The 24,020-nt window shown below is 48.6% G+C and overlaps 9 protein-coding genes across 9 annotated transcripts; 8 read left to right on the forward strand and 1 right to left on the reverse strand.

Annotated features, from left to right (window-relative positions):
- Positions 1 to 97: 97 nt before the first annotated feature.
- On the forward strand, positions 98 to 1,855 carry Pdw03_4668 (Cytochrome P450 alkane hydroxylase, putative; the record flags this gene model as incomplete). Its single annotated transcript, XM_014675437.1, has 4 exons — positions 98 to 547; positions 600 to 1,266; positions 1,334 to 1,600; positions 1,683 to 1,855. The coding sequence occupies 4 exons, from the start codon at positions 98 to 100 to the stop codon at positions 1,853 to 1,855; spliced, it is 1,557 nt and encodes a 518-aa protein (XP_014530923.1).
- Positions 1,856 to 4,601: 2,746 nt separating this feature from the next.
- On the forward strand, positions 4,602 to 6,521 carry Pdw03_4669 (Extracellular invertase; the record flags this gene model as incomplete). The annotated part of the gene is made up of 2 exons (XM_014675436.1): positions 4,602 to 6,349; positions 6,404 to 6,521. The coding sequence occupies 2 exons, from the start codon at positions 4,602 to 4,604 to the stop codon at positions 6,519 to 6,521; spliced, it is 1,866 nt and encodes a 621-aa protein (XP_014530922.1).
- A 1,910-nt stretch (positions 6,522 to 8,431) lies between these two features.
- On the reverse strand, positions 8,432 to 9,927 carry Pdw03_4670 (Sucrose/H+ symporter, plant; the record flags this gene model as incomplete). The annotated part of the gene is made up of 5 exons (XM_066100800.1): positions 8,432 to 8,585; positions 8,639 to 8,736; positions 8,790 to 9,566; positions 9,622 to 9,838; positions 9,893 to 9,927. The coding sequence occupies 5 exons, from the start codon at positions 9,925 to 9,927 to the stop codon at positions 8,432 to 8,434; spliced, it is 1,281 nt and encodes a 426-aa protein (XP_065956200.1).
- A 546-nt stretch (positions 9,928 to 10,473) lies between these two features.
- Positions 10,474 to 12,465, forward strand: Pdw03_4671 (Fungal transcriptional regulatory protein, N-terminal; the record flags this gene model as incomplete). The annotated part of the gene is made up of 3 exons (XM_066100801.1): positions 10,474 to 11,333; positions 11,385 to 12,162; positions 12,235 to 12,465. 3 exons carry the CDS (start codon positions 10,474 to 10,476, stop codon positions 12,463 to 12,465), a joined length of 1,869 nt encoding a protein of 622 aa, XP_065956201.1.
- A 1,324-nt stretch (positions 12,466 to 13,789) lies between these two features.
- Positions 13,790 to 15,613, forward strand: Pdw03_4672 (putative RNA-directed DNA polymerase from transposon X-element; the record flags this gene model as incomplete). The annotated part of the gene is made up of 3 exons (XM_066100802.1): positions 13,790 to 13,812; positions 13,870 to 14,781; positions 15,172 to 15,613. The coding sequence occupies 3 exons, from the start codon at positions 13,790 to 13,792 to the stop codon at positions 15,611 to 15,613; spliced, it is 1,377 nt and encodes a 458-aa protein (XP_065956202.1).
- A 623-nt stretch (positions 15,614 to 16,236) lies between these two features.
- Positions 16,237 to 16,833, forward strand: Pdw03_4673 (Cupin, RmlC-type; the record flags this gene model as incomplete). The annotated part of the gene is made up of 1 exon (XM_014675433.1): positions 16,237 to 16,833. One exon carries the CDS (start codon positions 16,237 to 16,239, stop codon positions 16,831 to 16,833), a length of 597 nt encoding a protein of 198 aa, XP_014530919.1.
- A 1,212-nt stretch (positions 16,834 to 18,045) lies between these two features.
- Pdw03_4674 (Aromatic-L-amino-acid decarboxylase, putative) lies at positions 18,046 to 19,726 on the forward strand (the record flags this gene model as incomplete). The annotated part of the gene is made up of 3 exons (XM_014675432.1): positions 18,046 to 18,094; positions 18,165 to 19,095; positions 19,159 to 19,726. 3 exons carry the CDS (start codon positions 18,046 to 18,048, stop codon positions 19,724 to 19,726), a joined length of 1,548 nt encoding a protein of 515 aa, XP_014530918.1.
- Positions 19,727 to 22,184: 2,458 nt separating this feature from the next.
- Pdw03_4675 (Sodium/calcium exchanger membrane region) lies at positions 22,185 to 22,879 on the forward strand (the record flags this gene model as incomplete). Its single annotated transcript, XM_066100803.1, has 3 exons — positions 22,185 to 22,335; positions 22,398 to 22,794; positions 22,861 to 22,879. The coding sequence occupies 3 exons, from the start codon at positions 22,185 to 22,187 to the stop codon at positions 22,877 to 22,879; spliced, it is 567 nt and encodes a 188-aa protein (XP_065956203.1).
- A 234-nt stretch (positions 22,880 to 23,113) lies between these two features.
- On the forward strand, positions 23,114 to 23,903 carry Pdw03_4676 (Sodium/calcium exchanger membrane region; the record flags this gene model as incomplete). Its single annotated transcript, XM_066100804.1, has 3 exons — positions 23,114 to 23,122; positions 23,177 to 23,818; positions 23,880 to 23,903. The coding sequence occupies 3 exons, from the start codon at positions 23,114 to 23,116 to the stop codon at positions 23,901 to 23,903; spliced, it is 675 nt and encodes a 224-aa protein (XP_065956204.1).
- Between the last annotated feature and the right edge of the window lie 117 nt (positions 23,904 to 24,020).

The following is a 24,020-nucleotide window of genomic DNA, read 5'->3' on the forward strand; positions in this document are numbered from 1 at the left end:
TAGCATTTGGCGAAATAGACCACTTTCATTTCACATATTTAATTCTTCCTTCTTTCATTCAATAGAGAAATCAATTTCTTTTTAATAAAAACCCAACATGTGGTTGTGCCCTTCAGTTGCTCTGGTTGGTGCCCTGTCCGTAGCCTTCTTGCTCGTGCGCTACTTCGCACAGCTGCACCATCACCGCGAAAAATCCAAAGCCTTGCACTGTAAGCCTCCTCTTTCGGGCTCTTCCACTTTCTTTGGCATTCCAAATTTCATTCGGTTGAGTAAGGCTGTGCGCGAAAAGCGCTGGGTCGATCATTTCTACAACGAATATGCTGTCCATGGAAATACCTTCAAACAGACGTTCCTCTCTCGCAATTTAATCACAACCAGGGAGCCTGAAAACGTCAAGGCGATTCTCGCTACCCAATTCAATGATTTTTCTCTGGGAACAAGACACCAACATTTCTACCCACTCCTGGGCGATGGCATCTTCACTCTCGACGGTGCTGGATGGTCACATGCGCGCGGATTATTACGCCCGCAGTTCACTAGAGACCAAGTAAGTTGAATCGGGGAATTCATGCCCGACGTGTGATTGACAAGAGTGACAGGTTGCCGATCTTTCCATGCTAAATGACCACATCTCCAACTTTATCGATCTGATCCCCAAGGACAGAAGCAGCTTTGACATCCAGCGTTTGTTCTTCCTGCTGACCCTGGATTCGGCAACGCACTTCCTATTCGGGGAGTCGGTTGGGTGTATGCTTCCCTCTTCGAGGAGGACGGGCGTGCTGGAGAAATGCGCCGTCGGTAGTGCACAGGGCTTTGCCAACGCCTTCGGAACCGCTCAGGATTATCTCGCTGCACGAATTCGTGCGCAGGGAATGTACTGGGTCATTAACCCCAAAGAATTCCGTGAAGCAAACCGGAAAGTACACGAGGTCGTCGATCATTATGTCCATCTCGCTCTGGAATCGAAACATAATGCGCAAAAGAAGAACGCCGACGGTCGGTATATCTTCCTTGAAGCACTAGCGGACGACACCGATGACCCCAAGATTCTGCGCGATAACCTGCTCAACATATTGTTGGCTGGTCGCGATAGTACGGCCAGTTTACTGAGCTCGACTTTCTTCTATCTTTCTCGGCACCCTAATGTATGGAACCGGCTGCGTCGTGAGATCGTGGATAGTTTCGGAGACACGAAGAAGTTGCGGTCGGAAGTAACGCATACCAAGCTAAAGGATATTCATTATCTGCGATATGTATTGAATGAAGGTGAGTCTTTGCAGCATATACAGTATAGTGCATTAGTGAATATTCAAACCAACTTTCCCCCCCCCAGTCCTTCGCCTTCAACCTCCTGTGCCTATCAATTTCCGCGTTGCAACCAAAGACACCTCCCTACCGGTTGGCGGTGGCGCGGACTACCAGTCCCCGGTCTATGTCAAGAAGGGTACGATGGTTGCGTACAGCGTATACGCTATGCACCGCCGGACGGACCTGTGGGGTAAAGACGCAACTTCCTTCCGGCCCGAGCGCTGGGAGGAAACTGCTAAGCATGGATGGAAATATCTGCCTTTCAATGGTGGACCGCGTATCTGCCTTGGTCGTAAGTATTACATGTCCTTGCTTTCTCCTAAGGCACTAAATTGAAACCCAACCCGAATGGCTGGTTGACAATCAATCTTTAGAACAATACGCTCTCACTGAGGCAAGCTACACCGTCGTTCGTCTTATGCAGCACTTTGATACCCTCGAAAATGCGGACCCCAATCCTCGGCAGGAGCCAGTGAAATTATCTAATTTGACCATGTCGCATGATCTTGGCGTGCACATTCGTTTGTACTCTTCAGACGTGATTTAGGTCTCTGGGTTTCTGTTATGATTGAATTCTAAAAATTTGTATGGATCTTCGAAGGGGAGGATAAGCTTTGAGGCTTTGATTTCTGGCTATTACTGGATAAATTGAACCAAATCGAACACTTGCGAAGACTCGAAATTATTCCCAGTCCAACTCAGGGGGACGGGTCAATGGTATAGAGTAGGAGGATAACAAGTTGAACATTTGATAGAGAAGTGCCCTTTTACACCCTTCCCTAGATATCGTTTTTTTTTTGATGTCGTTGGACTTCACTTGGAAAAGGATTAGGAGAGAGAGAAGGAGGAAATCATGTCAATCAAACTAGCAAGTCACTGGGATTCATGCTCGGTCATAATCATTCCAAAGCGCTCAGTCTGCTAGCAACTACGCATCTATGGGATGGTGCAACAAATAGTTTTAGACCGTGAAGCAACGGTGACAAATGTGGTTCTCACAAACCTATCATGACGGGTGATACTCTAAGCATCATGATAGATAGGCCTATGATTGATGTACAGCTATTGCAAGGGGCTAAAGCACGCTAGAGCTTTACAGAATTAGCCCCTGACCTTTGGATTTGCTTTTCAACTTCTGCAAAAATCAGTTATCGGTGGAAACAAAAAAGTCATGTCCGCTCCGCCTGATTCTGATGTCAATAATTTTGTTCTGGTTGGCGTAAAATGTTATTCGTGACTTCACTATGGACAAAATCCTTCCTCCCCCTCTTACCGACATTGTTTTAATCAGGAAATGGCTTCATCAAACCGCATACGGCTTGGAGCGAAGTGAATGCTCTCGAAATTGCCTCTCACATCTTGCGGGGACAGGTAAATGGCTTGCTTCCACTAAAACCCTATCAATTGTGGCACCAAGGCGAGGAAGATGGACTGTTGTGGGTCAAATTTATCTGAAGCTCCGGCAAGTCTGTCCTAGCTCCTTCAACCATCAATCAATTCCAAAAGAATGTGAGTCTAGTCATCTTTGTCTTTTTCTAGACAGACTATCAATGGCAACATCAGACCGTGGCTGCGCTGGGTGACTGGCTGTGTCAACTTTGAGATTATAGCCCTCCCCTGCAAGTCAAGCCCAAGAATGATATCGACTACCATCGTGATTTAGAGAGCCTTCTTCAAACGATCTCGAAAACTTCATTTTTTGTTAATGATCTTCTCGAACTAGGTGTTGATTATCTCTAGCCAGACTCCAATGGAAAGGCTGCGCTCCACCATTTAGCAAAGTACCTGAAAGAAGAAAAGTACGAGAGTCACTTCAAGCGGTTCCTGGAAATGGGCGTGGATTTTAACTCTCGGAATCTCCAAGGCGATGCACTCCTTTTCAAAAGACATAGAAAATGGCATGACACCTCCTCAAAGCTACTGGAAATACAATTATAACGAAAAGAAGGACGTCTCACCGAGACTATCTTGGAATTTTTTGATAATGCTAGAGCTGACTTCTTCGCAAATAACAATGCAGGTTCCTCATTTCTTTATTTGCTAGTCTCTAAGAAAGCAGGTACAGGGTCTCGTGCAAAATTCTCGTACAATGTGTTCTGGTGATTCAAGATCCTGATAAATCGGGGACTTGATCCTTTGGCCGATGATGCACGCCAGCGAACCAGTTTGGATGTTGCTGCCGTTTATGGTAGTGAGCATATCATGAAATCGTTGGCACGAAAGCCGATGGTGTAGAATAGTGTGAGGGGGATAACGGCACGGAAGTTGCAGGATGCGATGGAAATCCTAGTTCAGATCCTACCCTGGGTTGTACATATCAAAGTCGTCTATCCGGGTTGAGCTTTTTACTCCCTTCTGATCTATTTGTAGAATGGGAAGCCCGGAGTATCTTCCTTCTATATTCATGCTACGCATAAAGCCAGGAAGAAAATAATATATAGAGAAAGATAAGAAAAGAATCTAGAAATACATTTCAAAATAAATCCTGGTACATAGCATTCCTTCTTTCTTCTTCACATCGTTCCTACCGGCCTTTTCCTGGTCAATCTGTCCTGTTATTCTTCTTGGGTTCACTTTATCTGCTTTCGGTCATGTGTGTGGATTAGAATCCACATAGACCAAGATACCACATACTGTACAGCGGAGGACCGGTGAGGAAGAGGCAAAAATATTTACACAGTGCTGTGGGTGCCTAATAGTTTTAAATTCAAGTACTCCATAGGTAGATTAAAGATAGTTCACTGACATACGTACAAGGACAGATTGAGAGGGGACGAGGGGGGTTACTTCTTAAACATTGCCATTCCATCATCAAACCCTCTATCCCGAGGGTTCTATCGACAAGACGTAGAATGGGAATGTAAGAGAAGGGGTCTAGATTCAGCTAGGTATGGCTATGGCCTATATTTACTCCGTTGTAAAAGTACCTTGTTATGAGAAAGTTCCGACGCCGAAACCTCGGAACCTTTCCTGCACGTCAAGAACATGTCTCCAGATGTCGGAATACTGCGTGATTCATGCACGGTGGATGCCTACGTGCAGGTATCCTCTACAAAGCATGGGTTTTTGTTCGCACCGGGGAAACTGTCAGCCGGGGTTTCCCCGCGGTTTTACCGTTTACATCCAAATAGGAAATGAACATCACAAGTTAGTCTATATTGATCAAGACATTCTTTCTATTGGCTCTTTCTTCATCTATTCTCGGTCAATTGATCCTGGGCATATTATGCCGTAGACGTATTTAAGCGTGCATATCCCGGGGAAAGCTCTAGGAGCTATCCAAGATCTACACCATGAAGCTCTCAAGTGCAATCACCGTGGGCCTGGCAAACCAGGCATTGGCTGCTCATTCCGATAACCCCTCGGTTGACTACAACTCGGCTCCGCCAAACCTTTCTACCTTGGCAAATGCAACCCTTTTCGACACATGGAGACCCAGAGCCCACCTCCTGCCTCCCTCTGGGAGGATAGGCGACCCGTGCGCGCACTACACCGATCCTAAGTCCGGTCTCTTCCATGTGGGTTGGCTTCACGATGGAATTGCAGGAGCCACGACGGATGATCTTGCTACCTATAAAGATCTCAATCCTGATGGAGCTCCGGTAATCATCGCTGGAGGAAAGAATGATCCCCTTGCCGTCTTCGATGGCTCCGTCATTCCAAGCGGTGTCAATGGCCTGCCAACCCTGTTGTATACCTCTGTTTCGTACCTCCCAATTCACTGGTCTGTCCCTTACACCAGGGGAAGCGAGACACAATCACTGGCTATTTCGTCCGACGGTGGACGCAACTTCACCAAGGCTAATCAAGGCCCTGTGATCCCCACGCCTCCATTTGCTCTCAATGTCACCGGTTTCCGTGACCCCTACGTTTTCCAGAGCTCAATTCTAGACAAATCTGTCAACAGCACCGAGGGAAGCTGGTATGTCGCCATCTCTGGCGGTGTCCACAATGTCGGCCCTTGCCAGTTTCTCTACCGTCAGTATGACGCAGATTTCGAATACTGGGAGTATCTCGGCCAATGGTGGAATGAGCCCGCCAATACCACTTGGGGTACCGGTGACTGGGCTGGCGGATGGGGCTTCAACTTTGAGGTTGGCAACGTCTTCGGTCTGAATGCAGAGGGCTACAGTGAGGATGGTGAAATCTTCATGTCCCTTGGTACTGAGGGCTCAGGGCTCCCCATCATTCCCCAGGTCTCTCCAATTCACGACATGCTGTGGGTGACCGGAAATGTCACAAACGACGACTCCGTCGCATTCAAGCCAACCATGGCCGGTGTACTTGACTGGGGCTTGTCGGCGTATGCTGCTGCAGGCAAGATTTTGCCAGCTAGCTCTCAGGCATCCAAGAAGAGCGGTGCCCCCGATCGTTTCATTTCATACATCTGGCTCACCGGAGATCTGTTCCAGACGGTGGAGGGATTCCCTAGCGCCCAGCAAGACTGGACCGGGGCTCTCTTGCTGCCACGCGAACTGAATATTCGCACTATCCCCAACGTGGTGGATAACAAACTTTCGCGCGAGTCCTTCGCATCGTGGCGCGTGGCCCGCGAAGAATCCGGTGAACTCGAGCTTGAGACACTGGGAATCTCAATTGCCAGGGAGACCTACAGTGCTCTCACATCCGGCTCATCGTTTGTCGAGTCTGGTAAAACTTTGTCCAAGGCTGGGTCGGTGCCGTTCAACACCTCACCCTCAAACAAGTTCTACGCTCTGACAGCCAACATCTCTTTCCCGGCCTCCGCTCGTGACTCCGGACTGCAAGCTGGTTTCCAAGTGCTGTCCTCTAGTCTTGAGTCTACAACTATCTACTACCAATTCTCCAACGAGTCCATCATCATCGACCGCAGCAAAACGAGTGCCGCATCGAAAACAACTGATGGAATTCTCAGTGATAACGAGGCGGGCCGTCTTCGTCTCTTTGACGTCTTAAGAAATGGAACAGAACAAATCGAAAACTTGGAGCTTACCATCGTGGTGGACAACGGAATCCTAGAAGTCTATGCTAATGGACGCTTTACTCTGGGCACTTGGGCTCGGTAAGTCCCTCCTGTTTCAAAAAAAAAAATTGATCCATAACTGACAGCATGCAGGTCTTGGTACGCCAACTCGACTGAAATTAACTTCTTCCATAACGGTGTGGGAGAGGTGACATTTGACGATGTTACTGTCTTTGAGGGACTTTATGACGCCTGGCCAGAGAGGAAGTAAAAGCCCCCATTGTTGAATGGCTTCAATGATGTTCTTCCTTCGGGAAGTGATACAGTCTATTAATGTTTTTACTTTGCCTATCGTGCCCATGAAAGCTAGGATAAATGAATTTAGTACTCTACCTATCCCACCCATCATGCTTGTTTAGCAGCTCGGATAGAATTGAAACTTCATCATCAAAAAGAAGCTCGAATCCTAAAGATTCCCAAGTCATTTATCCTAATAGGTACTGCTAGATGAAACGCAGTCTCTTGCATTACCACAGAACTCGGCACTTCATTTAAACCGTTGAGGACTTGGAAAAAGCTATTCTCACACATGGAGAATGCGGTACAGGGTCGTTCAAGAAATCTCTCCAAATCCCTTATTTAAATCAAATAGTTAGCAGCACCTGATCTTACAGTTATCCTCTTCACCTTGACGATCTGAAGCTTAGACTTGCATGACTCGATTCCAAAGTGAAGCCCCCGATATTCGAAGCCAATAAAATCACTCAGGATTACTTGTCAAATTGAAGTCATTTACCGACGGATTCATCTGTTCTTTTCTCACTTTAAGCAAGGCAACTATCCGTGCCTTCAAACTGGGCATCATGATAAGCATAACCCCAGATGTTAGGTTGAACGTTGCTCGATTAAAATACGTTAAATGCCCTTGACTGTGATTGATCACCATATGATACCATCTGACTGGGCAGGATTGCCAGGGAGTTTAAGAAGAGCAACTTGGGGCAAGTATGAAAGACCTCCTTATGGCGCCGATCAGAGAAGGGCCTCACAAACAACCTTTGGTCTACCTCCCAGCCCGAAATCACAGTTCCTACAGAGCAACCATGCCTTCTCGCCGAGATGTTCTTCTTTGCCTTATGACTACCTCTACAACCGTCTTTTCCGAGCGCCTGAAGGTCCCCTGATCAAGTGGTGACTTTTCAGCAATCTCTGGATCCCCCGGCGGCAACACAAGTGGACACTACGTAGGCTTTGCGATCCATCCTAAATGAGGCCAGTGAGGCTTTCTAGGACCATTCCTATCCCGAAAACCACACCCCTTGTTATAAATCGGCGACGGCCACGATTTTAGTGTCAAGACCGACTTCTGGGCTACCCTACTCACGGTTAAGCACAAGGCAGACTTTGAAGGGTCACCCTGGGACCTGTCATATTAAGGACGGTTGTAGCGATAGCCTCGGTATTGCCAAGATTGAGACCGACAAAATTCTATTCGATATCACTATTAGTCAGGAAGTGGGCTGTGTTGAATTCGATTCTGATAGCGATGGCGGCCCTGTCGATGGCGGCAACGGTCCTCTTCAGGTTACCTCATGCTAACACTCATTTCAAAATTGCTTGAAAGTTAGGACTGCAAATTCTGGAACATATCTTAGTTCTATCTATCTTGATTTATGCACACAGGGATGAGATTCTAGCCTAGGAACCAATAACTTCTATTTGGAGCATCAGTAAATTGCCCTAGATGCCCTACGGACAACATATAACAATTTATTTGGGCCGTCTTAGGACCTCCTCCACTATGACCATGAAAGACGAGTCAATACGATAGGTGGTATACAGAATGTATGGACTAGCAAGAAATAGAAACAATTCTGGCGGTGCAAAAATAGGAAAGTGGTGCCTCTAGGCTGCGAGGTTTTCGGTGTCAAAATTGAGATTTTTCATACTTCATCGACCAACTAATCAGAGAAAACCAGAAACCCCTTAATACATATGAATTAAAACTCTACGTTTGATCTACATCTGAAAGAAATATGCTAGAATTACAGTTATGTCTGAGCCAGATTGCTGTGTTTCCAAAGGCCCTGCTGTCAAACTAGCCTTGTGTTGAATGTATTATCCGGAGAATTAGTTAGAGCATCGAATCGAATAACAAAAAGCCACTTTAATGGTCAAATATTACACGATTGCTCGAAGCTCTCTGTTCTGTGCCAGACGTGCAGCAATTAAAAGGAGACCACCTAGCAGCAAAGAGACCCCCGAATACAATGACAGGGAAAGATACCCATATTTTTCCACTAACGCCCCACTGATCGGCACATTTGCCATAGCACTGTGCTTCTTGTCAGTAAGTCGCATTATCTTTTCGAGAAATGGCGGTCATACGATAGAGCTGTGGAACCTGACACAGTTCCGATGGCTAAGCCAAGAGTGGTAGAAGTAGAAATTTGAGCTGCACAAGCTTGCTGGAGGGATAGAATGCCCTACAGTTCTAGTTAGCATTTGAAGGTTATTGTCATTCGAGAAAAAAACTCACTCCAGACGCAAAGCCGTATGCAGCGCACCAAATTACCAGTCCGGCCACAGATGTCACCTTGGTCCAGCACAATGCAATTATCCCTGCGGATATAGTGGCGATGATGCAACAGTTGAATTTTCCGTACTTATCAGCAATGATGCCAGGGAGAACTCGCCCAGGGAAAGATGCGCCATTCACAATGGACACCGTATAGAATGCTAGAGATGTCGAAAATCCTTTCTCGACTGCGTAGGAAGTCGTGTAGAAGAACGGCGAGAACATGCCAAAGTATATGATGAACATTGCAAGGCACAGTAGCTGCAAGGATGGCTTTCGCACAAGGGCCAGAGCCTCTGCCTTGTGACTCGGCGGTATGTCCTTTTGTCCAGAGATATATTCGTGACGTTGTTGGCTTGTATGGTGACTCTCCACACTCGTCTTAGGTGTGTCCGGAGATTTGGCAACTGCACAAGAGAAGGTAAAGCATGGAATCATGATAAAGCCAACAATTCGCATTGTCCAGGAAAATCCAAGATTGGGATTTTTAACCAATCTGTTGATTGCAATGGGCCAGATAATGCCGCCGAGCGAGGAACCCGCAAGAACAATTCCCATCGCCGCAGCACGCTTCGCTTTGATGTATTGTCCAACCAATGCGAGCATTGGCCATGTCGCCAGACCCATGGAAATACCAAACAAGATACCCTGGGTAAGTAGGAATTGATAAAACTCCTCGCATAGTGAAGTCATCATCAGGGCAAAAACACACCCAAATGAGCCAACATATACCATAAGCTGTGCGAAGGAATCATCAGTTTCTCTCCCAAGGATTGAGCAAGAGTGAGCTGACCTTTGGTCCGAAAATATCAAGCATTGCCCCCGCTCCGACAGATGTGGCAAACAGAAAGAAGATTGATATAGCCCCAATCCATGCGATGGTAGATGTGGAGCTTGAGGATAGCTGATTCTTTGCGTAATACTCTTGGAAGATGCCAAACGAGTTCATGAAGCCCACCGTGCAAAATGCACATGTGAAGGCGCCGAATATGGAAAGCCATGCTCGGGTTCTATTATAGTCAGCACGCTCGGCTACATAAAAGCTTAAAGCACCTTTCACGTACGTGTATTCAGTAGGAGGACTATCCTTTGGTAACATTTTGGGGGTCAATGAGAATGTTGAGGATGGAGAAATGAGCAGACCGATTTGAAAAGGCAACGGATTTAGTTTGAAGCGATGGTACTGCGGGACGCCATGAGCTTTATATAAAAAATTCCAACTAACAACATTTACAAGGAAAAAGATAACTGATCTCGGAGTCTCCGGGCTACTGTATAGATGCCCGGAGGCAGAATTTACGGATCTGGTTTAGCGTCTCGGAGAGTCCGCGGACTCTCCTCTCCGGGCGAAGAACTACATGCTGTTTCCTGCGCAAAATAAACACTGATAGCGCCATAATTATTGCTTTCACTGTTGCATCTATTGTTAGACTTTGTCTTAGAGATCTGAAACATGAAACGAAGATCAGATCTTGGAGTCATCACCCCAGGCTCGAAGAGACAGTCTCGACAAGATCCCGTTTCCTGCGAGTTCTGTCGAAAGAAAAAGCTGAAGTGTGACAGAGAGCTTCCATGCAGTAGCTGCTCTACCCGGGGACTAGATTGCAGCTACGGCTATGGCTTACGAGCGACACCTATACATCACATGAGCCAAACAGACCAGAGGCCCATGTTGGACGATCGCATGTCTGAGCCACCCCGGACCTTACAGTGCACTCCACGACAGGACAGGGAGACACAAAGCCGCAATTTAAATGATCCCCGTTTGACAGCCGATTGGCTTGAGACAATTGTCATGGGACACCGTGTCCCCAGTGCAGTTCCTGCCACGCTGAGGGCCGAGCTCTTGCAGCACCGGGAACCCATCCGCTCGCTTTCACAGCAGAATACTACACCTAGGTACCAATTTCCTCCGTTGTGCGAACGGTCCGCCTCTCGCGAGAATCCGGCAACTATCCATTTGCCGTCGTATCTGCCACCGCTGGTAGAAGCCCTGAGTCTATTTCGGTACTATTGCAAATACCTAGACTTCCAGTATCATCTTATCATACCCAGCCATGTGGAGCAACAGATTGAGACCATCTACAAGCTTGTTGCGCGAAATGAGTCTATCAATTTTGCCCATACGGCGCTGCTGTTTGCTATCACTGCAGCTGCCCTGTATTACAAGCTCCTGATAGAGTCGCCGGAGCACGCAGAACCATTCAGTCAGGAACACACGTTTTTGGCGGGTGCCGCATTGATCCAGAGCAATTACATCCCTAATCCCAGCCTTGAGGGACTGCAAGCGACCATGGTCATTGGCCATCATCTGTCCAATATGAACGTGCCCTCATCCGTCAGTTCGTTGTTTGTGCATAGGTCGTTTGTGAGTCAAGCTACTGGTATGGGCCTTCATCTTGTGGATTGTCCCCGTGTTGTGGCCGAACGCTCAGCGAATGGGTTTGACAAAACAAAGATTGAGCTCAAACGACGGCTGTGGTGGGACTTGGCAACATACGACTGGTACGTTTTTAGCAGAGACCTTGCTGGTACAATTCCTGATGATATTTGAAGGTTGATAGGCTTTTTGAGCGGACCACAAGAGTGGACGTACTCGATCTATCCTCAGCATATGATTGTACACCAACCTCTCAATGTTGAGGATGAGGATATCGACCATAGCGAGAATGGTGTTCCTCTTTCTACTCCAACCGCAATGACATACAGTCTATGTCGATTAGAGTTGGCTGTTGTGTGTCGCCAAATAGTGGACGAAATGGCACACTACCACTTTCATGAACAAGAGGTACCGTATGAGAAGATACTTGATCTCGATCAAAAGCTCAACAAGATATGCGCTGAGCTCCCCAGTTTCTTTCGCTTTGATCAAACCTCTCGGCGTGCATTCTCAGCGCTCTATCATGAGCGGCCAGCTCTTGCATGGCAGCGAGCTCTGGTACAACAGGGTTACCATTCACGATTCTGTCGGTTGCATCGCCACTACCTAGTGCGTGGAGCAAAGGATCCTAAATATTCCTATTCGCATGTCGTAGCTCTTCGATCTGCACGTAAGGTGCTTGAAGTAAAACGCATTATGGATGAGGAAGAGCCTGTGTTCACACCGCATAGCTCGGTCGTATGGGCAGTGATGCACCACGTGTTCATGGCAGCTGCCATTCTTCTGATAGATGTGTGTTTCAACTGGGATGAAATTCTGGCCGAGAAGCGAAAAGAGGAAGTACTTGACGCCTGTCGAATGCTCAGCCGGGCACAACAATCCTCGCCCATCGCACGTGAAGGAATCAAGGCTATGATGGGGATCTTGCGAAAGCATTGGAAACATGAAAAAAGGGTAAGCTCTCGTGAGCTGCAGGAGCTTACTGCGTCTTCAAATTCAAATTCTACAACAGTCAATGCCCCCCAGCCGGATATCCCCACGCCAGCCTCGTTGGATCCCAAAAGCGTCACATTCCCTGAAGGAATTTCCAATAGTCAATCAACGGTGTACCCTTCAGAGGATGCATGGATTAGTCCATTGCCTCTTGAAGACTTATGGACAGAGATACTAGAGAGCAGCGCTAATGTTGAGCTGAGCACACCAGACTGGACAGACTTGCTTACCGAGTTGACAAATGTTACTTTGCCAAGCGAGTAGGTAAATTTCTAGCTGGGCGGATGATGAACATATGACATCAATTATTTGGTCGATCATGAGGCTCTGCTAGTAACCTAAGACAACAAGGTTCTGACAGATGCGCCTCTGTTTTGATGCTCCATCAGCCTGACTGGCGCCGGGATCCAGATTTTAGATCCCCAAACACAGTCCTCTATGATAGGGTCGCTCCACTGTAGCTCAATAGTTTTATCCATTTTCCATCTTTTTTTTTGAAAACTCGATGGGCTTGAGCAAGATGCTGGAATTTCTTCTTAAAGGGTTCTTTAGACTCATGGAAACTGGAAGAGTCAATATTGCTACAGGTGCAAATCACCATAACCGGCGACCTCGTGAACAATGAAATTCTAGCTGTTGAAGTACTTTGTTGTTTGGAGACTGGGTGCAGTGGTGCGGCAAATCCGAGTAATGCGTTTTTGGGGTAATCTCTGCCAGCTGGGTTTGGCATAAATTGGGCACCGACCTTAAGGCCCCTCCCCTTCTCGTCGATGGCCTCCCTGTGGAGGACACCATGGAAAAGGCGGAGGCCCTACGCCGCGCAGTCCTTGGCCGTTTTAGCCCAGACGACGACCTACCAACGGACCCTATCCCTATCACCACAACCTCCAGCCTTCCATGGCTACAATCTGTCACAATGGAAGAAGTTGAGGCTAACACAATTGGCGTCTCCAGCACGTCGCCTGGCTCAGATAGGATAACTGTGCGCCTACTCAAAGCCTGCTGGGAACACCTCAAAGACATAGTCCTCTCTCTGTTTAACCGATGCCTCGCCCTCTGCCACATCCCCCTGGCCTGGAAGGTCGCGGAGGTGGCTATGATACCCAAGGTCGGCAAGAAGGATAAGTCCTCCGTGCGCTCCTGGAGACCGATCGCCCTCCTATCCTGTCTCTCTAAGGGACTAGAACGAATCATCGCGAAAAGAATTGCCTGGACTGCCCTCACCCACGGCGTCCTCAGCCCCCAGCATGCGGGGGCTCTACCCAAACTTTCCGCCACAGACCTAGTCGCCTCCTTCACCCACGATGCCGAAATGGCACTCTCACAGAACAAGCAAGTCACCCTAGTCACGATGGACGTCCAGGGTGCATTCGATGCCCTCCTCCGGAGACGACTTCTCAAGCGCATGGGCGAGCAGGGCTGGCCACGAGAACTGCTACTTCTCGTGGACAGCTTTCTCACCGGACGCAAAGCCCGCGTCCGGCTGGAAGGCTCAACCACCCCTGAGTACGATGTGGTCTGCGGAACCCCCCAAGGCTCCCCATTATCACCAGTACTATATATGCTCTACCTAGCCGAACTCCTCAATATGGACCAAACGCTCCGTTTCGGGTATGCCGACGACCTAGCTCTATACCGAGCCTCCCACGATCTCACCCAGAATGTCAGACTCCTCGCTAAGGACGTTCAGAGCATTCTTGCCTGGGGAGAATATAATAAAGTGGCCTTCGCCCCCGAGAAACTAGAGATGATCCATATCACTAGACATCGAGGGGATGAGTCCCCTTCAATTGTAGTCAACGACCGGCTCACCATCGACCCCGTTCAGGCCAAGAAACCAGGATACACACCCACTCTCCGCTGGCTGGGAGTCTTTTTCGATAGAAAGCTCACATGGAGAAGCCACATTCTCGCCCGGGCGGGCAAGGCACGCGCTGTCGCACAACATATCCGCAATCTGGCCCGCACGACCTGCGGCCCGCCCGCGAGCTCACTTCGCAAAGCAGTCATCACCTGTGTTATACCCTCCCTAACGTTCGGAACTGAGGCCTGGTATGGCGGCCGGAATAGGCCCGCAAAACAGGCTAGCAAGGGCACCGTCAGCGCCCGTGTTGGCTGGCATATCAATGTCATCGAGTCGACCCTGGCACTCGCCATCCGCGGCGTCCTCCCTGTATGGCGCACCACACCAACTCCCTCGCTCTTTAGGGACGCGGGAATCCCGTCTGGATACGCCACACTTGAAGAGGCGAAACTACGGTTCGCTCTAAGGCTTAACACCATCCACAAAGGTCACACCCTTGTCCGTCGCATTCGACCCCCGATGATCACCCGAGGCCGCGGCACCGGCACCCGCCAACCGGCAAAGACAATTATCCAGAGACTTGGGAGCATCCTCCCGGAAGTCCCAAGACCGACCCTCTCCCCCCCGCACTACTCACCGGGCTGCAGAATAGATCCTACAGGGGGTATAGATAAGGCGACCGCGTCTAAAGCTTTCCAAGTCTGGCAGGAATCACTCCCACCCACAGATATCTGCGTCTTCTCAGATGGCTCCGAGCAGTGGCAGGAGGGCATCAAGTACGTAGGCTATGGCTTCGTACTTATGGCAAACGGCACCCAAATCGACACTGGCGCTGGCGCTATCAACTCACGCTCTCATGTTTTCGACGCCGAAGCAATCGGAGCCTGGCGAGGGCTCGAACGGGCAATCGCGGTAGCTCCGCCTAGGTCGAAAATCTGGCTCTGTATTGATAGCACATCCGTTATCTGGTGTATTAGGGGGAATGCCTCGAACTCCTCGCAATGGGCATTTTTAGCCTGCCACCGGGCTATGGAACAGCACAATATCAGTCTCCGATGGGCCCCTGGGCACACTGGGATCGAAGGGAACGAAGCTGCTGACACCTTAGCCGGTGAAGGCGCGCTACGCGGTAGTGCTATAGGGATGGAAGCCGAACCCACGATTAGCGGGATCCGATCCATCTTCCGGGAACTTCGGAACGAGGCTCGCTTGCGCTGGTGGGACACGGTCTCTCAAAAACTCTCCCAGTGGTACCGACGCTGGTCAGACACCTACGAGATTGATTCACTGCCGGAACTCGAACTCCGACGACCAGCGCTCCACCGCTGGCTTGCCCTCCGCTCGTCGCATGGCGACTTCGACTGGTACCACCGCAAGTTCAACCACGAAGACGCCAAACTCGACTGCTCATGCGGCCGCCGAAAGTCACCAGAGCACCTCGCTCTCTGCCACAAAACCCAGAGGTCTTTCCGACACTGGCCAAAACGCCCCCCGACACCTCCAACCGACAGGACAGAGGCAGTCGCCTACCTTCGCAGCCTGGACCCCAAGCAGTTTGTTGAACTACTGGAGCTCACAAGCTTCTACTCGCGGGTCTGCACGAGGTAACTCCTTCATTTGTTTCCTCAACAAAGTCTTTTGGCACCCGCCAATCACCACACACCTGGACCCCCCGGGACCCCCCGGGACCCTCACCCCCATGATGGCCGGCTCACATGTCGGAGACAGCTGTCATCAACTGGCTACTCAGCCCTCGCATTTACGAATGCATGAACTGCAATCTGTGGAGAAAGATCTTTGTATTATAGAAACCATAGCACTGCACGTCCCAATACCCCATGGGAGGTCGCAGGAGCAAGCTTTCGCTTGCTCCCTGCCGGACGTTAAATATATCTACCTACCTACCTCTGCCAGCTGGGTTTGATAAAACGGAAAAAGCAAGTCCTCGAGGCATCTTGAAGAATAGTTTGAACCAGAAAGTTGGGAGATGATATCGAAGCACCCTGCACCATAGAGTCCCTACATCTTGTCTGGCGATTTGATTTTGGATCAACCTTGGAACAGAGTTATGCTTAATCCTACTTAGGCATGGATCTATTGAAATGACGCCAACGTGATGTGACAGCATTTTGTCAAGGGTACATTCAGAACTTCCGAACTTCAAGATTGAGACTTTTGATAAATCCCTAATCGCTTCTCTCTTTCTCAAAATCCAACTCTGTCAAGTCATTATGCCTCCATACGAGAAGAACCCCCTTCCCTATATCCGCCGCTACATCACCACCCACAACACCGAGGGTGAGTCAATATTTCTTTCCCATGCGCAAGTTCCCGACTACCTCCCGTCCACACCGACTGGGGAAGATGGCGAGATTGCCCTACTATACGCTACGACCAATATGCCAGCCTCGGTTGATGCTGAGGCGGACGTTGCCCAGTATGACGAGTTCCTTCATCAACCTCCTGGAATCACAGTCGACAACGGAACCCTGTTCCGCTTGATAGATCTCCGTCCGGGAAAGGCGACACCAATGCATCGGACAGTGAGTGTCGACTATGGAGTAATTATTGAGGGGGACGTTGATCTCGTACTGGATTCAGGTGCGAGTCGGCACATGCATCGTGGCGATGTTAGTGTGCAAAGGGGTACTGCACATTCGTTCCGAAACCGGAGTGACACAGATTGGTGTCGCATGTTGTTTGTATATCTACCAATGGATAAGTTGAATATCCAAGGGAAGGAGCTCAAGGCGGAGGTATACGATGAGGGCTTTGACAATCCGGACGACGGGGAAGGCGATCAGGGGGATTCAAATGAGGCCAAGTGAACAACAGCGAATCTATTAGCTAGAAAGACGATCGATCAAAAGACTATTCTATCGTTCTCTAGATTTAGATTATTCTACCCGCAGTCAGACTGGAAGCTTTGTGCTTGCAGCTTCATAGATTTTCAGCCTCCATCTTACCAATCTCATGGTTCTCAATTGGAACAGCGCATATCAATTCCATGAACGACTGCCCTTCATCTCTGTCTTTCTGACTCACTATCTTCTTGATATACAAGAAACATCTCCACTTTCATATCCACTTCTTGCCTCAGAGACTCTCTTCCAGCTCCACTTGTCCACAACCCACTCCAGGCACTCATTTTTCTCATCATAGAGACTCCAATTTGTCGCATAATTATAGACAAAGATACTCATAGAAAGGATCATTTCGCTTTCCGACGAAATCCTGACGCTATACGGCCCCATTCCTACTCCGGCATTCTCAACCCTAGGGTCCAAGTCTAGGTTCGGGGTTATCCAACTTCACTAGTCGCGCGGCTTTCCAGTGAACAAAATCCGCAAGCTCTTTCCGCAGAAAACTCTGATCCCATTGGCTAACACCAGGGGTCCTTCCTTTTGCATTCTCGATCTACCCCTGGCAGATATAGGCCAGGTCCATCGGACACCAAGCTTGGATTACGCTGTAGTGTTGTCTGGCACTGTCGGATTTATCACAGGTCGAGGCAAAGCGAAAGTTTTAAATCGACACAATATCATTGTCTACCACGACGCAAACCACAAATAGGTGAATCGAGGCAAAGACGTTGTCCGGGTCTTTGTGGTGGTTTTCCCTAGCAAGGAGATTGTAACAGAGGATGGGAAGAGATTAGAGAAGACGCCTAGGGGTGACATTCATGATCCCAGGGAAGAGGAAGATTGAGCTATTAGCAGACTCGAAGTTTGGAAAATAGTAGTTTATCCATGGAGATGCTCCTCGGAAAGGTGGAACACTCCGAGCTCAAGGAAACTGCCGTGAATTTCAAGTTCCGACGGAATTAATTCCAGACCTCCCCGCGCCTGTCTTCGAAGTGTCTGCAAATTTGTCTCAAAACATTCTGTGTCCTCAATCTCACAATTCACACTTGTGTTCCTATCGTTAATTCTCATTAATTCATTTCTCAATCTTTCATTCTACTGTGCCTCAATTGTCGTACTTGCACCTTCGGAACAAATCTGGTACCCTGCATCGCAGATCTCTAGTTGACGCGCAGCATGGATCATGATCAGTTCAAGACCGCGGCGCACTCTGCCATTGATGATAGTACGACTCGTCCTATCTTTGTGCAACTTCCAGGCACATTTATATTCAATCTAACCAAGTTTTCGTGCAGTAATCAGATACTTCGACAGTGTGCCCGAGCGCCGAGTCCTGCCCGCCGTCGAGCCCGGATACCTTCGACCTCTAATCCCAGAGAACCCTCCCGATGAGCCAGAGAACTGGGCACAAATTCAGGAAGATGTTGACACCAAAATCAAACCCGGCTTGACCCATTGGCAGTCTCCCAATTTCATGGCGTACTTCCCCGCCTGCGTGACGTATCCCAGCATTCTGGGTGAGATGTACTCCGCCACGTTCACCGCCCCTGCTTTCAACTGGTTGTGCTCGCCAGCATGCACAGAGATGGAGACTATTGTTATGGACTGGGTTGCAAAAGCTCTGGCACTACCTGAGTGTTTCAGGAGTACGTCAGAAACCCACGGCGGCGGTGTGATCCAAAACAGTGCAAGTGATGCTATTGCGACTATAATTGTCGCCGCACGAGAGAGGCGTGTGCGAGAGCTGCTGCTTGCTGAAGGCCTCAAAGAGGGTACACCGGAGTATGAGGACCGCAAGTTCGATATCCAAGCCAAGCTAGTCGCCCTTGCCAGTGATCAAACACACAGCAGCGGTGCTAAGGGTGCTTTGGTTGCGGGTACTCGCTTCCGCAGTGTGATCACGCGGTTGGAGGATAACATGGAAATGACCGGACCTCGTCTCCGTGAGGTTCTTGAGAAGTGCGATAAGGACGGACTTACTCCGTACCACCTCACGTTGACTTTTGGCACGACAAATACGTGCAGTGTGGACCGCTTTGCAGAGATCAAGGCAGTTCTGCAAGAAAAGCCAGCGTGGCAACGCATCTGGGTGCATATTGATGCCGCCTATGCCGGTGCGTCGCTTGTTGCGGATGAGTGGCAGCATATGGCGAAGGACTTTGCTGAGGGTGTTGACAGCTTCAACACGAATATGCACAAGTGGCTGCTGGTCAACTTTGACGCTAGGTAAGCTTTGTCACTCCAGTCGTCTCTGGACAAATATTTTATCTTTGGTCTCACATTCACAAGCGTCCTCTTTGTCCGGAATCGCTTGGATCTGACGAGCGCATTGGATATCACACCAACTTATCTGCGTAACCCATACTCGGATATGGGGAACGTCATTGACTACCGGAACTGGTCTATTTCTCTCGGTCGCAGATTCCGCGCGCTGAAGATTTGGTTCGTGATTCGGAGCTATGGTCTCAACGGCATGAAAGCGCACATCCGCAAGACCATTGGGCTCGGTGACATTTTTGCCGACTTAGTGCGCGGTCGCTCTGATCTATTTGAGATCGTCACTAAGCCAGGCTTTGGCTTGACTGTCTTCCGCATCAAGAACCCCCAGTTTGTATCTAACGGGGCCAGTGAATCCTCTGGTCGCGTGGCCAAAGACGACGTGGCTGACGGCCTGACTAAGAAGATCTCCGAATTGGTCAACACGCGGGGCGAAATCTTCATCACCTCTACAGTGGTTGATGGAGTCTGTGTTTTACGGGTGGTTAGTGCCAATGCTCTGGCGGAAGAGAAGTATATCCGTAATGCGTTTGATGTTATCGTCCGTACAACAGAGGAGGTGCTGCAAGAACTGAAGTGAGACGGAAGTGATGAACATGTTGTAGATATAACTAGATGGCGATTATTTTCCCCTCGACATACATCTCTAGACGATATCTCTGGCTTCAAATAGTTACACAAGTCTCTGACAAAAAGTCAGCATTTTACCCCTGAATCATACCGAAAGCGGTCATCTCAAAACATATCCAAAAAGAATATCCAAAAAGAATATCCAAAAAGAATATCCAAAAAGAATATCCAAAAAGAATATCCAAAAAGAATATCCAAAAAAAAAAACACAGGGTCGCATAGGCGGCTGACTTTTCCCTGAGACCAATCAACTAGAATTCTCAACTACTCTCTTCTGTGCAGCGTTCCTTTCCGACTTTATCGTGCTCCCCCCCCACAGATGTAATGTGGATATTATGGATATTAATCTCTCATCTCGCTTCCACATTCACCCCACGCGGGGGGTGGGCACTAGTACTAGATGCATATTAAGACCATTCCAGGGAAACACTTGTCAATCTTAGTCCTATCCCTCTACTTCGTACACATTCACCTGATAAGAATGTCTTACAAGATGCCCTTGTAGGTTTGTAATCCCGAAGACAAATCAGGCCGCTACTCCTGATGGACAACATAACTAAGACCATTTAACTAGTTAACTAACCGCTAGGCCAAAAGATCATAAGGACAAACAGAACATCTGTTTGTTATTGTAGCGGCATATATAAGGCCCTAACATCCGTTGGGGACCACAGGTTGGTCTCTTCCTAACCACGTGATCAGTACTGGTGATCACAAGTAAGTCCTCGTCACTGGCGCCACAGGGTTTTAACGGCGCCTTCTTGATTTAATTAGACAGATAGATCTAACCGCGGTAACAATCCCTAGTACATCCCAAGGAGACCAGCTCCCTGGATAGATTAAATTAGTTGTCTTTACGATCCATGGAAGCTCTTGAGGTGTTGACCAAAGGAAAGGAAACATAGCCAGCGCACAGCATAGCGACCGGGGTCTTGCCTCCAGTGAATAAGTCTTTGTCCAAAAAAAATTCCTACCTAGACAACCTATCTACCTTCCAAGCACCGCCTTCCTCCGTAACATCACATGTTAGGCTCTAAGGTAGGTCCTATGTCATTTTCTCTATAGGCTACTTCTCCGATATCTCTAACTATGCACGGAGTTTCCTTTGTATCATCAAGGCTGCTCGATTTGAAATGAACTGCAGATATACGCCCATGTTACCCTAGGTATGTGTTTGGCCAATGAGAGGGAGAGAGCCTCGTAGAGGTTTAGGAACCAAAAAAAAAGAATGTGTTAAAACACATTTATACTGTTCGCATTCTCGGGATCAGGAAGATGCAAAGATGCAATCATGGTAAACGTACAAGGAGACTCCCGAGGCAGCTGGTGCCGTCAATTGTATGTACAATCCGTTCAGTAGCCCTTGGAGTTGAATGTCTTCTACTACCGGCTTTGGAAAATCACGCATGTTGGGGAGATGTGAGCGATTAAACGAATCATGCCGAGGTGAGAATCCTCTCAGCAATGCTCCGGGCTCCAATTTTGTACAAGATGGCCCTGGATGGCTAAGCCCCTCTCACACTCGTAATCGCAAAGCCTTGTATGGGTCTATTGCAACCTATCAAGGTAGTTGGCCCGCTACGTCAATCTCTGCGGGGATTCTTTCATCCAATGCCCACCGGACACAGATCATTAACCGACTGCTAGCCTCGTTTTCTTAACAAATTTCCCCTCTCTATCTCCTTTCAGGTGAGGGAGATCCGTCGCTTAAATGGGAGGTGATTGGATTCTCTAGGGGCATGTTCTTGTATTCCAGCCATGGCAGCTTCAGATTCACCCCTTTTTTCTAGACTGCTTTTGGGTTAGCATCTCCATCTGTCCCACGTGATCGGTGATCAACGCACAGTGGGGCTTTTCGTCAGGGGTTCATGTACCGCCCTTTGAATCTGCCGGTACTGCCGGTTCAGCCGATTCTGCCGGTCCTGCCGGTCTTATCATAACCTGTCTTCTATCAAACTCAACATTGGAGAGAAAGCCAGACTCCAACCTATGTGACCGGCATTCATACACATACCCTTAACTTGCAAGAAATGAGAAATGTCATCTTCTCTCCAAGATTCCGCTGATCCGAAAGCGCGTCAGTGTGTCTACAGTAAGCGTTAGGAAGGCGGTGTATGGCCCCCCACACAGTCCACTGTGCACTGCACAAGGTGAAGTTACATCGAATTATATGATGGCCAAGAGCCGCTAACTTGGAAGCGGTTTAAACAGGCGTGCCACAAGGAAAAGGGGTTGTGCGCATCTCCCATGTCGATACTCAATTCTCGCAATGTTAATCCATACCTGTAACACACGCTCATTCCCAACTCTCATTTTCACATTCAGATGGCCATTCCGCCCTTAATTTTGGCATTAGTATAGTGATTTTTAATCTTCCCTTTTTTTTTTTTTTCCGGGGCTTTTCCAGGATGACCACAGTGAATGGTTCCAACGATAAGAACCTTCATGACATCAGTGCTTTCGCTGGAAGCTCAGATGACGAGCATACCGCCCTGAATACTTCTTTTGAATCCGACCCCAGGTCTAGTGGTTCCTATCCCTGTCAATATGAAATGAGCAGTGAGTCTCATACTTCCGATTCGTCCAGTCAAAGCTGACGTAGCCTTCTTATCGTTATCAAGGACATGCCGAGCTAGCCTGCAAGATTTCAGGCCCAGATGACATCTTCCACAAAGTGAAAACCTTTCTTCGACCAGAAAAATCACAACCCGATGATGGCATGTTATCTGGTTGGCCTCATCATGGTAGACCCTGCAGTTCAATCTCCATGTTCAAACAACAAATACAACAGATTGTCAGCCTCAGGATAATCTTCTCGGGTGCATTCGCGGTATCGGCAGTCATTATCTCCAATACCCAAAGCCCGGCGATTGTAATATTCATCTGGAACCTCCTTGCTATTGTGCCGCTATCGATCACGCTCACAGAAGCCACTGAAAGGATATCCAGAGATTTGGGCGAGACCGCCGGCGCTCTCCTCAACATCACCATAGGGAATCTAGCGGAGCTTATAATTTTGTGAGTCCCATTGGGACCTTGGCAATCCCTCCATTTTCAATCAATAGATACTGACAAGCAACTTAGCATGTACGTTAGCATTTAGGACCAAGTTGGCTGCCATGGCTCTGAGTCGGAACTAATCTTCCATAGCACTGCTTTGGTGAAAAACAACATTGAAGTAGTTCAATTGTCACTTCTCGGGTCTATCCTCGTGAATCTCTTGCTCGTCCTCGGATCTGCAATAATAGCAGGCTGTATCTCAATGAGTGATGTGACGTATAACACTGATCTCACACAGTCATTTGTGGGACTTCTCAATCTCACGATTTCTTGCCTTATGATACCAGTAGGTCAATGTCTCAAGTGTCCCAATTCAGCTTGATACTAACCTGGAACATAGAGCGCTTTCTATGGCAGCGTAAAGAGTGTCACTTCTGCTGATCACATTTCATTGTCGTTCAGCAGGGGGGTGTCCATCATCCTCCTCGGCATATATTTCTTGTACCTTTTCTTCCAGTTCAAATCACACGCCCACTTGTTCCACTCGACACGGCTTCAAGTGCCACAGTCAACCGATCCTCAACAATACACAGACGACCTCGAATCACATCCCACTCGGGTCGGAAACGCAACGAGTAGAGATTTTCGCCAGCTAGAGATGCAAGAAGTGCGACCACGGTCACGTTCAGTCGACGCACACACAGCAGCAGCAATACCACTGTTCCACAACGAGCCACTTGAAGGACGAACGAGCCTTCCCGCACAAACGGAACCACCTATGGGAAACTTTGGAGCATGTAGCTGCGAACGCTACGTTGTTAGGTCCAAGCGAACAATATCAGTTGCTCTTCTCGCCATCTCAACGGTTCTCATCGCCTTATGCGCCGAATACTTTTCTTCAAGCTTCTCAACGCTCAACCAACAAGGCGTCCTCGGTGAATCCTTCGTCGGTTTAATTGTCATTCCCATCGCCGGAAACGTTGCTGAGAATGTCACCGCGGTTGTCGTGGCCTCGAAAAACCAGATGGATCTTGCCATCAGTGTTGCTCTTGGATCAGCCATTCAAATCGGTCTTTTGGTTGCACCTGCGATGGTGCTTATAGGTTGGGCTCTGGACAAGTCTATGACCTTACATTTTGATGGGTTCGAACTGGTCACACTGATCGGGGCTGTTCTTCTGGTTGACTTTATCGTTCTCAAAGGAAAGACCAATTATCTGGAGGGCGCTATCTTATGCGCCTGCT

Source organism: Penicillium digitatum, chromosome 1 (assembly GCF_016767815.1).
Source record: "Penicillium digitatum chromosome 1, complete sequence".
Classification (NCBI taxonomy): domain Eukaryota; kingdom Fungi; phylum Ascomycota; class Eurotiomycetes; order Eurotiales; family Aspergillaceae; genus Penicillium; species Penicillium digitatum.